The following is a 14733-nucleotide window of genomic DNA, read 5'->3' as shown; positions in this document are numbered from 1 at the left end:
TTTGTCGCTCCGAGTCTCCCGGAGAGAGGCGCTGTGCATGGGGACACACTCATGCCAAGCTCTCGAAGAAGTATGCTTGGTCACATTGTAGCACGCTTTGACGTTGGTAGGTTGTTGTTGCTTTATCGTCAATCAGTTCCCGTCCTTATTTCCTCGCTTTGCAGACTAGTTCATTCGCACAACTAGTGGATGCATCGAGCGCAAAATCATATACAAGACTGCCGGGATGATTGCCGCGTTAGCACATCCCGCGCCGTGATATCGTGAATCTTGCAGCTTGCAGAGCGCGAAGGATTGAGAAATTGCTTTTCTTTCTCGATCGAGTTGACGCAATACGTTTTGCAGTCCAACGAGCTTCCTCGTAGCACGGTCCGCTTTGTCTGATTCGTCGATGGCCAGCCCCCCACCTGACGAGTACTGCCCCAGCTAAAACGTCAACTTGGAGCAGAGGTGCGTTTCTTCACCGTTCGGCAGCGAAGCAAGAGATAACAGGACCAATTAGTACACAAGACTCTCAGTGTGCCGCTGCCGGCTATTCCTTGTCCCGTGGCTTGAGGGCCTATCTCGTAACATCCCGTCCCTGGCAAGCTGTGCTGCGCGTTAGTCCGGTCCATCACGAAACCTTGGACAGTTCGTCCTACGCAAGTGGCTTCGATATGGCCATTGCAAGAATTTGTTCTTTCTCAAACAATCCCATGACATGCATGTGAGGGAGTGGTACAGAAACGTTAGGCCTTTCCGTGACGGGCCGTTGGCCGCGCTACCAATCGTCAGGGTTGAGCACCAGCTTAGCTCGCTTCGGCTAAGCGACCTCTAGTGGCGTTTTGACATCCGACGGATCAACCTCGATCCGACAAGCAGCGCGTGCGGAAAGGAGTGAAGGAAGATGATCCTTCAAGGTTGTTTTCTAGGACTATGGTACGCACTTCAGTCCACATCTGTCATTTAGGTACCACCAAGATCTTGATAGTGTAGTGATGTACACCTCGGGAAGCTCCAATACGCTCGAACCTACAGTTTGAACAGACTTCGTTCTTCTTTCACCCCATCATCTCGGCAGCAATCTGCATCGTTAGTCTCCGTTAGCACCATCATACTCCACACTTCCCGCTGTCACTCCCTTACTAGTATATGGGTCCGCTTCCCCGATGCTCTCCATGTCTGCTACGACCAATCGTTATGCATATGAACGCGATAAAGAGGTGGCGCGAAAAAGCAATTCATTTCATAGGCGTACGCAAGCGGTGCCCTGCCTTACCCTGGTAAGACTTGTTCGGCTTCAGTGCATCGCAGCTACCAAAGGGGAACGGCTCGATCTCTAGCTCCAGCTCCTCGTTCATCAGATGCAGGCTTGAACATGCGGGCAGTACCCATAAAGTGTTCGGCTTGCATGGTAGGCTGAAGACCTTGTCACTCCCAATACCATGTTTGTTACCCCTCCCACTTATATTCTTCTTTCCTTTTTTTTTATGAATCACATTGCATACGCGTAGCAAAGTGACACAATGGCATTGACGGGGTTACTCGTGAAGGCCATTGGCCTTGGAGCAATCTTTCTCATCACCCGATACGTTCTGGCCTATCTACAATCACCACTCAAAACTATACCTGGTCCCTTCCTAGCCCAATTCTCCGATATCTGGCGATTCCTGAATCACTATGGACAAACTCATATCGAGACGCAGAGGAAACTCCATGAACAGCATGGCGATGTTGTTCGTCTTGGTCCTAACACCGTTAGTGTTGCTGATGCTAGTCTAATCAAGACCATTTACAACACCCGCGGAACATACTTGAAGGTGAGCGCGTGCAGTGGGAATGTCGAGTAAAATAGCTGCTAATAATGTAACAGAGCGATTACTACGTGAGATATAAGCAGTCGTGGATACGAGTGTGTCATACTGACCCCGCTTTAGACCATCAACGATGCCCTTCAAGATGGTCGTATCATTCAGAACATCTTCAGCACGCGCAGCAACGAGTTCCATTCCAAAGGTGTCAAGCCTATTCAAAAGTTGTACAGCCTTCAAAACGCCCTCCAAATCGAAAGTATCATGGACGACGACCTCCGTACACTATGCGCCCAACTCGATGCTCGTTTCGTGGAAGGTGCCAACAAGGGCAAGACATGCGATATCGCAGACTGGATCTCATTCTTTGCTTGGGACTTCTTGGGTGATATGACATGGAGCAAGCGTATTGGTTTCATGGAACAGGGTACGGATGTTGGCGATATGCTTGGGACCGCTGAACGTGTTATGCGCTATTTCTCAGTAGTATGTGTTCAAAAGTCTACCACAACTACTACGAATATGTAAACATCTACTGATCTCACCTAGGTCGGCCAAATCCCTGCTCTCGACAAGTGGCTTGGAAAGAACCCTAAGTGGCCACGCTCGCTCTACAAGTTTGACGACTTCTCTGTGGCTGCCGGTTTCTCTGTCGAGCGCTTCATGGAGCGTATGCAGAAACCTGAACTTGGCGATGGGAAGAATGACTTTCTCAACGGCTTTCTCGAAGCGAAAAAGGAGTTTCCAGAGCTTGTTACCGACAATGAGGTTATCGGATACATGATCATCAATGTAGGTATCTCATGGCAGCGCTATGAAGAGAATGGAACTGATCCTACTCCTACAGATTCTCGGCGGTGCCGATACCCTTGCCATTGTTATAAAAGGTATCTTCTACCACATCCTCAAATCACCAGCCTCGAAAGCACGCCTCGTCGAAGAACTTCTTTCCGCACACCTTGCGTTCCCCGCATCGTACACTACAATCGAACAGCTACCCTACCTGGATGCATGCATCAAAGAAGGCCTTCGCATGCATCCCGTCGTTGGCCATATTCTCGAGCGCGTCGTGCCTTCAGCTGGCCTTGCACTACCTAACGGAACGACATTGCCACCAGGCACGATCGTTGGCATGAATCCCTGGGTTATTCATTACAAGGAGAGCATCTTTGGCGCGAAGCCATATGAGTTCCGTCCAGAGCGCTGGTTGCAAAGCGAACAAGAAGATGTTGGCGCTTACGAGGCCAGGATCAAGAAGATGAAAGATGCGGATATGGCATTCGGAGGAGGAAACAGAATCTGTATCGGCAGGCCATTGGCTCTGATTGAAGTCTACAAAGTAGTTGCGACGGTGTTCGGAAGATACAAGGTATGTTTTGGTTGCTTCCGACTTGATATGTGAGAGCTGACATTTCGACAGATTGAGCTCGAAGATCCAAGCAAAGAGTGGGATCTTCACAAGCAATGGTTCGTATGGCCGCATGATATCAAAGTTAAGCTGGACCCATTCGAGAGCGTCAGCGCGCCCTGATTCTATTCGTATGACAGTGTTGAATGGGGCGCAGGACGTACGAAAAGCGGGTGATGATCTGTAGTTCTCGCTTTCTATATATCCTTGAAATCTTCATTGCGATATCTTTTTGATACAAGCGATTTGTTCATGAAACTTGCGTAGTATCTGCTGTGCGCCACGCAATTCTCTTGCATGCGACGTATGCGCATATTGTGCGTTCGAATGTATCTGCAGTTGCTTGTAGGGTTGATTGATCACGAAGGCTGACGCCGCCCTCATGCACGAACCGTCGCTGGGTGTGAAGGTAGCTAGAATGCATTATCGCGCTTACTTAGGCATATTACGATTCGCACACGCGATGCTAACATCATGGAAATTGACATTCAATCGCGCTAACCGCTTCAGGGTTGGAGCTTCCGCCCTTCGCCTAAGGCTGGGTTCGCCGCAACTCGTCCTGCATTCGAAGGTCGCTATCATTCGCAGTTTCACGTAGTGTACGTTCTTCAGTTACTCAAGACGTTTGACTTTAGGCGAGATGGTACGATTGTCAGGGCTTCAGAAAGATGTATTGTCTCTCTATCGACAATGCTTAAGAGCTGTGAGGCAGAAGCCAACGGTAGGCCATCGCGATGCCCTCCGACTCGAAGCTCTACTCATACAACTATAGGAGACGCAGTCGCATTTCCGGGACTTTGCAAGGTGCGACGATGCGAGTTGAACAACATGTTGATACGGCGGCTGATGATGATCCCAGATCCGAGTTTCACAAGCACAAAGATGTCGGTAAAAAGGACTTCGGGACCATCGAGTATTTACTTCGAAGAGGAAGAAATCAACTGGAAACATGGTCTGAGCCAGGTATCCGAGACATTCACAGGTAACAGGAAAATGCCAGGTTGAGGATTGAGCATCGAAGCGGCGCGTCACTCAGCGACTAGCCAACGACACATCAATGCAGTCCATCAGACGAATATCACGCAATTCGGTCTAGCATTACAGGGCGGTAAAATACGTCTTGGACAGCACTTGCATCACATGTTGCTTCCGCCACGCTGGAAGCTTCGAATGCCGCCGTCACGTGACCTGGTCTGAGCCACCGCTCCGAAGTTTCTAGTGGATGCTCGCTCCTCCACGAAGTACGATCGTCCGGGAGCATGCCATGGTAATTACCCCTCTCTAAGGACTGGAAGATTCTCATCTCGTGATGTCTTCTGATCGCATACGACGACATGACGACAAACATTGTGTTCGAAAGCTCTAGAAACTCCCCGAGCCATCTCCGAGGCTTCTCGCAACATCTTGGTTTACGCAACACCAGTCTTCTCCGCACTCCACGATGATTCGAGAAATACATCTCTCGATTATATATAACCCTCGAGGCGTCTTCCTGAGTTCATCATCAGAACAACAAAGAACAACAAGTCTTCTATGCAATCACTGCGCACTACCATCCGAAGAGTTCCTCAACAACTCAACCGCATCAGCAAGCCTACGACTACAGCTACTCGACACTTTACCAACACACCAGCAACAATGTCTCTCTTCCCACGATTCACCCAGGAATTCGCTCCTATCTTCCGTCTTTTCGACGAATACGATAGGCAAGCCTTCCGCAACATCGACCGCGAATTCAACAACATTCGGTCCTTCACTCCCAAGTTTGACGTGAAGGAAACGAAAGAGGGTTACGAGCTCCACGGCGAACTCCCCGGTGTCGAACAAAAGGACATCAACATCGAGTGGACAGACAACAACACGCTGACCATCTCTGGTCGCCACGAGCACGTTCGCGAGGAGGGTCAACGCCCTCAGGGCTTCATCGAGAACGGCGAGTCTTCCCAGCAAAAGAAGCTCGGTCACCAACCCACTGTTGAGGACGACCCCAGCGAATCCGACAACAACAAGAAGGTCGCCAAGCAATCTGAAAACAAGGACGTCACCAAGCACGATGAGAACAAAGCGAAGTACTGGGTCAGCGAGCGTTCAGTCGGAGAGTTCCATCGCTCATTCGCCTTCCCTGCTCGTGTCGACCAAGACAGCGTCAAAGCTAGCCTTAAGAACGGTATCTTGAGCATCCTCGTTCCCAAGGCTCAGGCTCCTCAGCCTCGAAAGATCAGCATCGAGTAGATTAAAGCGGCTTGACCGAGCAACGACGAATCACGACTTCCCTCCTTTCGATCAGCAAGCGTGGCATAGCGATGGAGTTTCCGATGGGGTATTGTAGGATTGTTTGCTTTGTTTTGCACTTGTAGTATTCGCAGCATTCACTCTCTTAATGGGGTAGCGGTATTGGGATTGTATCTAGTTCATCGCAATGGAATGATTGTAACCTTCATCTTTGATCCATTTTGATGGTTGCTCAATTGGCCTTCCGGGTCTGTGTTGGGGTTGTGATTTGATCGGTTTTTTCAGTTTAGTACAATACTCGCGGTGCCAACCTAGCAACTACAGTCCAAGATTATGTGCTAGGTGGTAATACTGCTGCCTCGGGGACGGTATTAATCCGAGAGGAATAATCGAATCAAAACTTGGACTCTGGCTGAATCGTCGCTAGAATCGGCACGGGATCTGACTGAACTCATCACTTTTGTGCATTTTATATTGATGGTGATGACGGTCTCATGATCTTCGGTCTTGTCGTGGTCTTTCCTTACATGACAACCAACCACTGATGCTAATACAAGTAATCACATGTCAACCCCCCTCACACATCCGTTCATTTTGTATTCTGCTGCATAGATAGGGAATTGTAAGTGATACACATAAGAGACATCTATTCTACTTGCTGTAAATCCGGTGTAAGCATCCCAGGCGCGTGCAAGCATTATACTGCAACAGTCGTCCCCAATTCTTAGCTATTCTTACTATTAAAATTTTTTTTAATACCCTCTGCTTCTGGAAGCGACATGGAGAACGTATCTGTGATGCGGATAGGTAGCCTAAGATTGAGTGATTCTAGCTTGTCCGAAAGATCGGTCATCACGTGCTTCATCCGTGACATGCCCATCCACCATCCACCATAACAACCATCAACAAAAAAAAAAAGTAGATCGATGTCTCGCAATCGTGAGAAGGATGTAATGCATCCTCCGGGAGTCGAACCCGGGCCAATTGCTTGGAAGGCAATTATCCTACCGTTGGACCAAGAATGCTTGATGAAAACAAACTAAATTTTGTAATATATATCCACATTGGTATTCTTCTCTTGTGACTGGTGTGCCAGGTCATACTCATCGTGGTCATACAACAGCATCCCAATCATATGGTGGTGGATGTTTAGCCGATCGGACGAATTCTATTTTGTAGATATGAGACCTAGCGTCGGCACAGGGGTCAAACTTCATTCCTAGCGCCAAACAGCCTTACGGTCCATGTCTTGATACACCAAGTTTGTTTAATTTGACTTCAGGTTCCATAGATATGCTGCATACCCGAGGTGGGAAGCAAGAATTGAACAATTTCTTGGAAGCTGAAATCTCCTGGTAGTAAGAAACACGGGAGTTCATTTTTTCATACTCCATGATTACGAGTTCAAGAATCAGACCGTAGGTTCTACTATGATGGAACCAATCTATATGATTCCTATCTATTGCCCCTGGCATCGCGCAGCAAACGCATGCCATATTCTAACGGCCATAAATCTTAGCGAAACAATCGCTTAGTCTCCTGTCCTCGAATTCTCAATCTTCGTCACAATCAGGTCGCTAGCTCCAACCTCCGTCAACTTGTCCATAGCAATGGCGATATCTTTCCTCAACACCATAGCCTGAACAGCCACCCAGCCGTCTTCTTCCAACGCGTTGACAGTGGGGGCACGGCGTCCGGGAGTGATCTTGCGCGCGATATCGAGTTTCGACCGGTCGATGTTGTATGTGCACAGGACGTACTTTTGTGCAGCTGCGGAGGAAGTTAGCCATGCCATACCACGCGAAAAGTCCAATGCCACTTACTGATCACACCCTTTATCCGAGCTGTGATCAACTCAACCAGCTTGGGATCCGATGGGTGCTTCGACTTGATAAGGATAGCGCTCGATGAGACGACTGTAGAGATGGCCTTGAGACCTGCAGCGCGCATTGTCTCGCCCGATTCTACCAAATCGACGATGCCGTCGGCGACACCCAATGCGCACGCCGCCTCGACACTGCCGCCAACGTACTTGATGACTGTCTTGAGTTTGGCGTCGCCATTGGCTTCTCCGTTTGTGTTTCCAGCTTGTTCCGCCTCTAGTTTCCGGAAGTACTGCTCAGCCAAGTTGGTGAAGCTAGTAACAACGTTCTTGCCGATCAAATCTTCTGGTTTTGCCAGGTCGCCCTTTGCGGGGACTTGTACCTGCAAACTGCATTTTCCAAAACCAAGATCCAGAACCTCTTCTACACCACTTGTGGCAGTGGGTGGTGCAACGCACTCATGTTCTGCTACCTGGTCGCGTCCAGTTATGCCCAAATCTACGCGACCCTCTCCTACGAAGGTCGGGATATCAGCGGCGGGCAGGAATACGAGAGCGAGCGGGTGGTTCTTGACAAGCGCGATATCAAGACGGGAGTGTCGGTGGAACTGGATGTCTGAGCCGTGGAGCAGATCAAGACATGCTTGGTGGAGGCGGCCCTCTGCGATGGTTGTCAGTCTCTGAGTTCAGCCAGTAGTGCTGTAGGCGACGTACTCTTAGGCACCGCAAAGAGGAGGCGGTCATTCAAGCTGTTACCCAAGATGTCAGTCATGAAAGGAAGACTCCTGCTACCCTGTCGCGCTCTTTGCGCGATTTGCTCAATGTCATTTGCCCCATTGGTGTGACCCATTGTCATAGAAAAGGCTTATCAGAAGAAGGTTCAAGAATGGAGAAAAGAGACAATCGGAACATACGAGTTAACGAGATCCATCGTTCTGAATCAAGCACGCAATTGCCAGGGTTTGTAGTATGCAGACGCGCGCTGTGCAACCTTCAACAAGACTTTGAATGGGGAATTCTGCCACAGTTTAAGCACGAGTCTCACGTCGGCAGCTGCAATTGGATATGAGCTTGCTACCGTGGAGGTGGCTAGATTGGCGAGTGGAGCCAGACCTGATATGCAGGCTTGGATGTGTGGATATGTGTGTCGTTTTGTAGTGTACAAGATTGAGGCGCGTCTCGACGTAGTGACTCAAGGAGGGGTAAGGGCTACACGTGTGATGCGCCAATGGCTGTGGAACCCCCAAAATTAGTACCCAAAAGTGCGCGTCGATAGTGTAGAGACTATGCAACTAATAGGGTTACAATTGGTGCAGTAAATTTGGGCTCAATGTCCGACCTGCGGGTTCAATTTTTTTGCGGGATGACGTTCCATCAACAGATGTTGCCCCGCGTTGCGTCGGAGTTTGGCGAAGCGGCATCGGCCGGCATCAGTTCGCATATTCAGACGGTTCACTATCGAATTTGAGTTGTGAACTGACTGTAGTGCAAATCCAGACTTTGCATGTAACGCTGACACCGGAAGATAAACCAGTGCTTCACCGCACTAATGTTGTACACTCAATAGTGCAGAAAGTGACCTTGAACGGAATATCATGCTCGATTGTGCGAATCAGCCATCTACTGGTATCTATCTAAAATGCACCGCCTATGCGTCAAAACCATGCCGCTTCGTCTCGAAATTCAATCGCGACAAAGACAGACTGAGCGCAAAATGCCCCAGACGCATATTGACTTTTCAATCCTGATATACACCAGCCGCGACTCCAGGCTACCTCATAATCTGGTAGGATGCTACTATCTCGCACTAGACAGGAGAGTCCGAGGGGAAGGCGTGTGAATGAGAAGTGGCGTCGTGCCTCACATGAAGTCATCACTGTACATGTGTTAGTATCTGTAGGCCCCAGACAAAATTGGACATGACTTACTCTCCAAAGTCCTCATCATCGTATGCCCTGGTGTCTGCCCTGACACCGACATCCCTGCTCGCGTTGAGCGTAGTCTTGGTCTTTGCCGCCTTTGTCTTCTTTCCACCCTTCTCCGCAGCCTTCTCCTCCTTCATCTTCTCGTTGCTCAGTGTGGTCAAGCCAGATGCGATTTTCTTAATCTGCTCACTCGGCAGGTCCTTGGCGATCTGCTTGGTGAACTCTTGCAGGAAGAGCGAGTACTGTCCCTTCTTAGAATTGGCAGCAATCAGAGGTGTGAGTGTCTCCCGGAGCTTGGTGAACTGGTCTTTGGTGTTGGGGTTGAAAATGGAGAGAGAGGATAGGTCGATGGCATTGCCCGGGTTACTCTCATCGGTGATGGTAACAGCCTTGCCAGTACGGGTTTTGTTACTGACGCTCAATTCACCGAAGAGTTCCTCAGCTTGGGCGCGCGAAGCGTCAAGTTCTGCCTGGCGCATTCTTTCGCGACGCTCGGCCTCGGTCTCTTCCTCGTCCGTCTCACCATCTTCTTCCATCTGCCGTCGGCGTAGTGCTGCCTGTCTGTGCTCCTCAATCCGCTGCGCCTTGGACTTGTGGTTTGCCTTTGCCTCTGCATCCGCCTTTGCCTTTGCCTCGGCGGCCTTCTTCGCCTTCTCGCGCTCGACTTCTGAGTCCTCTGCTGCATCCCATGAATCTAGGACCTGTTGTGTCCACAGTTAGTACATTTGGTCTTGTATGGCGGGGCTTAGATCGTGCAAGCGCGGGGCATGGTGGGCTGACGCACATCGTCATCTTCTTCTTCGTCGTCGAATTTGCTACGGCGGGCGATAGGCGCTACCTGTGGAGAGGTAGGAGGAGAGCTGCCCTCTTCTTCGTCGTCTATAAACCATGTTAGCCCCAAGCCTTCCAATGTCCATCTTGAAGCGCGCGCAGTATCGAACATGACGTACCCCACTTTCCTGGTGCCATGGCTGCAATCGTTTGTAGGGAGATGCGGTTTGTGGTGGTTAGGCTGTAGTATTCAAGTACCCCGGCAGCGGCGCAAGGTTTTATAATCGGGTGATGTGGGTGAAAGAAATGACCTAAAGTTGACTGCGGCGCGAAACAATAGTTGGGCTCACCATCGCGCGTGGCTCGCTTCCGATCTACCTAAAAATTCGCTGCCCAATCACATAGGGTGCGCCACGTTCACTCTTCAACATCACCTTTCGAGTCCACTATTATTAGACTATTCGTGGTGTATCATAGTTCGGCCGTAGGCACCTTGTAGCCGGATTGTATCAGCCATCTCATATGTACAAGACATTATCTCTTTAGCCCTTTCCTTCACGCCTTTTGAGGCTTGCTGCAAATACAATGAAAACTCCTATGCCCCTAAGCAACAAGAAAATATGGAAAGGGGATGGAACTTAAGACCAGCCTAAACATTGCCACAAAACATTAATTGCAAACGCATTCATTGGGAGAGAAGACCCATATTTACCGCTCAGGAACTTCCCAGGGCCTCCAGAATTTCCACCCTTCTCTGACATCTCGAAGACCCTTCCGCTTCGAACTCGACACTCCGACCAGTCTCTCGATGCCGATAGTGCCCTCAGCCCGAAGAAACTTCTCTTGGTCAATCTCCTCTCCACCTTCCTCTTCATTCCCGTTGTGTAGTACTGCAGGCCAAAGCACACCCACGCCGTCACCGGCAAGCGTCGTTTCAAATTTCTCAAAGCCTTCGTTCTCCAGTTTGACCTCAAGAGAGTCGAGGATCTTGTATTTCAGCTTTGTACCATTGGAGATTATGGATGCGGCGCAATCAACATCCGCTTCATCAGACGTATCAGATTCGTCCGATGAGATGTCGTGGTGCATGCCATTCGCGTGACCGTTGGTAAGGGCTGGGGGTTGGGGCTTGAGAATGGTAATGGCACATCCTCCGCCTCCTGCGCCTGTGAGTTTTGTCCACCCGATACCAGTATGATCAATGATTTCGCGGATACGCTCGAGTTTGGGGTGTGAGACGCCCAATGAGACGAGCAGGCCGTGGTTGATCGTGACGAGCTCGCCGAGGTGTTTTAGTGCGTCAGGAGAGGTTGAGTCGAAATCTGGTGATGTGAGTAGTTTGTGTGCAGATTCGGTCACCAATCCAATAGCGTTGAGGATGTTCTCCGTAAGGGCGGGGTGCACGTTGCGTAGGTTGGCCACCTTGGCGACCTCGGTAGCTGTACTGCGAGATTGTCGTGTGTTGACAAGCAGTAGTGGGAGCTCAGGAAAGCTATGCAGCGGGATGACCAGAGGTGGCTTGTCGTAATCCCTCCGCTGGAACAAGACTGCTTTACCACCTGAGGAGACGGTGTTGTCGACACCTGATGGATTTCCGTGTATGCACATCTCGCCAACGAACGCCCATCGGTTTATTCGCTCAATGTTGAGCTCACACTCTTGTGGCGGCTGATCCTGATGAGGTCCGCTGAGTGCGCGGATCTGTAGGAGCATCGCCGTACTGAGACAGACGGAGATACTGGCGCTGCTGCCCAAGCCTGCACCAATGGGAATGGTAGATCGTAACGTGTAAACGCAGGGAGGCACTTTGCGCGACGCAAGAGAAAGGAAGAGGTACAAGAAAGAGCATGCGGAGGCATGATGGATCTTGCGTATTGACTCGGGGGCTTTTGGTGATACTTGATCTATCAAGGGTTGTATGGCGGCCATGAGGTCGGGATCTAGGGAGGTGACGAGGTCATAGTAGTACTTCTTCTTGCCCGATTTAGAGAAGCTGTCCCAGGGCAGGTCATCGATATTCCACGTGTGTTCCATCTGTATGTCGGGGAAGCGCAGCTTAACGGTCCGATTTGATTTGGAGAGAAACGAGACGTGGAGATAGGATCGGAGCGATATAGCAGCGGCGATGGCAGCCTGGAGGATATCAGCATCTGTCTTGCGATGGTCAACCTATCGAGCCTACCTTGCCGTGTACTACCGCATGTTCTCCGTAGACGATGACCTTGCCTGGTGCAGAAACCATGAAAGGAGGCATCATAGGTGACGACTGCTTCCTGAGCAGCACAGGAGCGCCGTTCGGCTTTGTGGAGGTGATTGAGGGCATATTAGAGGCCAATTGTGCGGGCATAGATTCTATGGGCGAGGGCTCGGGTGTCTGAGTGGAATGCGACGACGTGCGCGGGTGAAGGCTCGCTGCGTTCGGGTTAGCCATGACTTGAGCCTTCAACCTGGAAGGAGCCGCCTTACGTGGCGCGACCACAGTATTCCTGCGCATGCTGCTATTTGCTGCCATGACTGCGAAAAGAAGAAAAGTGAAAAGTAACAAGTGAACGTGAGTGAATAGATTGGGGAACTGCCAACGGCAAAGGAGGCGTCGTGCTCAACGGGCGGGCCATGTACCAGAGTTGGGCGAGGTCATTATACATGGGCTAAGTCGACGGCGGACTAGTGATCAGCTCCACCATGCAGGAACTGTCGGGGTTAATCTTACATCCCTGTTTTCTAGAACCGCCCTATGGCTGCCCGGACATTTCCAAGACATGCACTGCCTACTCTCTCTTCCTCTCTCTCTCTCTAGAATTACGTCTGTACTGCGTAACACGACGCGGCGCTCAACGTTGGCGCAGTCATGTTCTACGCTTGCTTCGGATTCTTTGACCAAGTCACGCGAACAATATCAAGACAGCCCCTTGTCGTTCCGCACTCATCCTTCACAGCCGCAGTAAGCTGAAGAAGCGGCCCGGTGGCATGACACTAGAGAATGATGGTTTAGATGCGGGGAACTTTCATATTATATTAACTGTCACCCGGTGTATTAAATATTCAGAACTCCCAAATGTCTTAAGTCACTGCTATTAGTAATACAGCACTACTAAAAAGCTATAAAATATTGCATACAACAGTTAGAAATTTCTCCTAATGCTGTGCATGCTTAGGATTATAATGCAGCTGTAGAGTTGTAGGTAGGTGCGTGGTAGTTGTGTCAAGATAGCAGTATATCTAGTGGCCCTTGTTGAGTCCCGATTATTTCATACATTGGGTGACTGTAAACTGCAAGGAGCCAGATATGACGACTTGGGCCACGCAGCCGTCGGGGTCCGACAAATCGTCGGAACCCGACATCTACTCAAGGCACAGCCACAACACGCAACGCAATCGTGGTACACGAATCAAGACTAGAGGCTATACTTGTTGTTATGTAAAGGGTATCCGTATATCCGATATCGTGATTTTCAGAGACTGTAAATATGGATTCTAGCAAGTGCCTGTCAAACAACACCCAATAACTCCTCGCTATGCATGTACAATTCGGATGGAAGGAATCTATGATGGTGTTTTAATCATAAAAATCTACGAATATGTTAGTGAGGACTGGACAAGGATTAAAGGGTGTTGACATACCTCTCTCATGGCCTGTGCATCCATAGTCGCAGCCTTCTTCTGACGGATCCATTTCTGCCTGACGGCATGCATGCCTCTTGGAGTGTATGCTAGGCCAGCGGATACCGGCGTGGATGTTTTTGACAAAGGAACCGATGAGATCGTTGTTGGCGTACTCTCATCCTCCTCACTCTCAGAGCTGGAGTCGTCTGAGCTGTCCTTTTTCGCTGCTTTCTTAGCAGCTTTCTTCAGAGCCTTCTTGGCCTTCTTCTCCTCCTTACGTGCCTTCTTCTCGGCTTTCCGGCGTTCCTTATCCGTAAGCGGTTCTGGGTCGGACGTTGAAGTGGCGGCATCGTCGGTGGAGGATTCAGCATCTGATGAGGATGCCCGCTTCGACTTCTTCGATTTGTCCTTTTTTGTCTTTCTTGTCTTTTTGTCTTTCTTGTCCTTCTTCGACTTGGATTCATCGCTCTCCTTCTGTGCTTCGTCGCGCAAGTCCAGGCTCTTCTTCTTGCGCTTTACCTTGGGCTCGTCGTCGGTGCGCTCATCGCGCTTCCTTTTCTTGTCTTTCTTGTCCGATGCGCCATCGTCGCTCTCTGGCTCAGACTTGATCTCAGGCTTGATCTCCACTTCCTTCTTGATATCAGAGCTTTTCGTAATTTTGTCGCCCACCAGAAAGCCGCCGCTAACGAAGTTCATCATGCCGTACTTCCGGTACACAAACGCCCTCTTCTCAATCTCCTCTCGCCTTTCCTCTTCCTTCTTGACTTCGGCCTCATTGCCATTTAGACGTCCAAGAATACTCTCTAGACCTGCAAGACCAAAGTTTTCCGCGCGTTCACTCCCTCGCTTTGCGCCCAAGCCAAGATTATCGTCCTTGAGGAACACCCGAATATGCGATTGTGAGGCAGCGGTGTAATGGGCGGCATGAGAGGCATCTGTCGCTCCCAGAGAGTTACCGGGCTGCCATCCTTGCGAAGTCAATATGCGATGGCCGAAGCGCGACGTGTTGTTCGCCCAAGTAGTATTTTGGGGATCGTTGGCGATCTTTGATCGACTGGTGTGGCGTTAGCTATGCGGGGATTGGCCAGGGTCGAACTGGCAGACATACTTCTTCGGCGCTGCGAGACCCATGCTGAATATTGGACAGAGTGAACGATATTGCGATTGTCGAAGGGAAAGCGG

General features: G+C 50.1%; 6 protein-coding genes across 6 annotated transcripts; 2 read left to right on the top strand and 4 right to left on the bottom strand.

Moving 5' to 3' along the window:
* Window positions 1-1505: 1505 nt before the first annotated feature.
* ALTATR162_LOCUS10618 (uncharacterized protein) lies at window positions 1506-3321 on the top strand (the record flags this gene model as incomplete). Its single annotated transcript, XM_043318255.1, has 6 exons — window positions 1506-1799; window positions 1853-1864; window positions 1917-2276; window positions 2340-2582; window positions 2638-3159; window positions 3211-3321. The coding sequence occupies 6 exons, from the start codon at window positions 1506-1508 to the stop codon at window positions 3319-3321; spliced, it is 1542 nt and encodes a 513-aa protein (XP_043174190.1).
* A 1515-nt stretch (window positions 3322-4836) lies between these two features.
* Window positions 4837-5430, top strand: ALTATR162_LOCUS10617 (uncharacterized protein; the record flags this gene model as incomplete). The annotated part of the gene is made up of 1 exon (XM_043318254.1): window positions 4837-5430. The coding sequence occupies one exon, from the start codon at window positions 4837-4839 to the stop codon at window positions 5428-5430; it is 594 nt and encodes a 197-aa protein (XP_043174189.1).
* A 1531-nt stretch (window positions 5431-6961) lies between these two features.
* Window positions 6962-8102, bottom strand: ALTATR162_LOCUS10616 (uncharacterized protein; the record flags this gene model as incomplete). The annotated part of the gene is made up of 3 exons (XM_043318253.1): window positions 6962-7200; window positions 7254-7913; window positions 7967-8102. The coding sequence occupies 3 exons, from the start codon at window positions 8100-8102 to the stop codon at window positions 6962-6964; spliced, it is 1035 nt and encodes a 344-aa protein (XP_043174188.1).
* Window positions 8103-9112: 1010 nt separating this feature from the next.
* ALTATR162_LOCUS10615 (uncharacterized protein) lies at window positions 9113-10146 on the bottom strand (the record flags this gene model as incomplete). Its single annotated transcript, XM_043318252.1, has 4 exons — window positions 9113-9128; window positions 9181-9878; window positions 9962-10056; window positions 10128-10146. The coding sequence occupies 4 exons, from the start codon at window positions 10144-10146 to the stop codon at window positions 9113-9115; spliced, it is 828 nt and encodes a 275-aa protein (XP_043174187.1).
* A 510-nt stretch (window positions 10147-10656) lies between these two features.
* ALTATR162_LOCUS10614 (uncharacterized protein) lies at window positions 10657-12442 on the bottom strand (the record flags this gene model as incomplete). The annotated part of the gene is made up of 3 exons (XM_043318251.1): window positions 10657-12081; window positions 12131-12360; window positions 12415-12442. 3 exons carry the CDS (start codon window positions 12440-12442, stop codon window positions 10657-10659), a joined length of 1683 nt encoding a protein of 560 aa, XP_043174186.1.
* A 1049-nt stretch (window positions 12443-13491) lies between these two features.
* On the bottom strand, window positions 13492-14682 carry ALTATR162_LOCUS10613 (uncharacterized protein; the record flags this gene model as incomplete). The annotated part of the gene is made up of 3 exons (XM_043318250.1): window positions 13492-13518; window positions 13570-14605; window positions 14660-14682. The coding sequence occupies 3 exons, from the start codon at window positions 14680-14682 to the stop codon at window positions 13492-13494; spliced, it is 1086 nt and encodes a 361-aa protein (XP_043174185.1).
* Window positions 14683-14733: the final 51 nt, after the last annotated feature.

The sequence above is a fragment of the Alternaria atra genome (genome assembly GCF_907166805.1).
Source record: "Alternaria atra isolate CS162 genome assembly, contig: 34, whole genome shotgun sequence".
Classification (NCBI taxonomy): domain Eukaryota; kingdom Fungi; phylum Ascomycota; class Dothideomycetes; order Pleosporales; family Pleosporaceae; genus Alternaria; species Alternaria atra.
The sequence above is the reverse complement of the archived record's forward strand: the minus strand, read 5'-3'. Positions and strand labels throughout refer to the sequence as shown.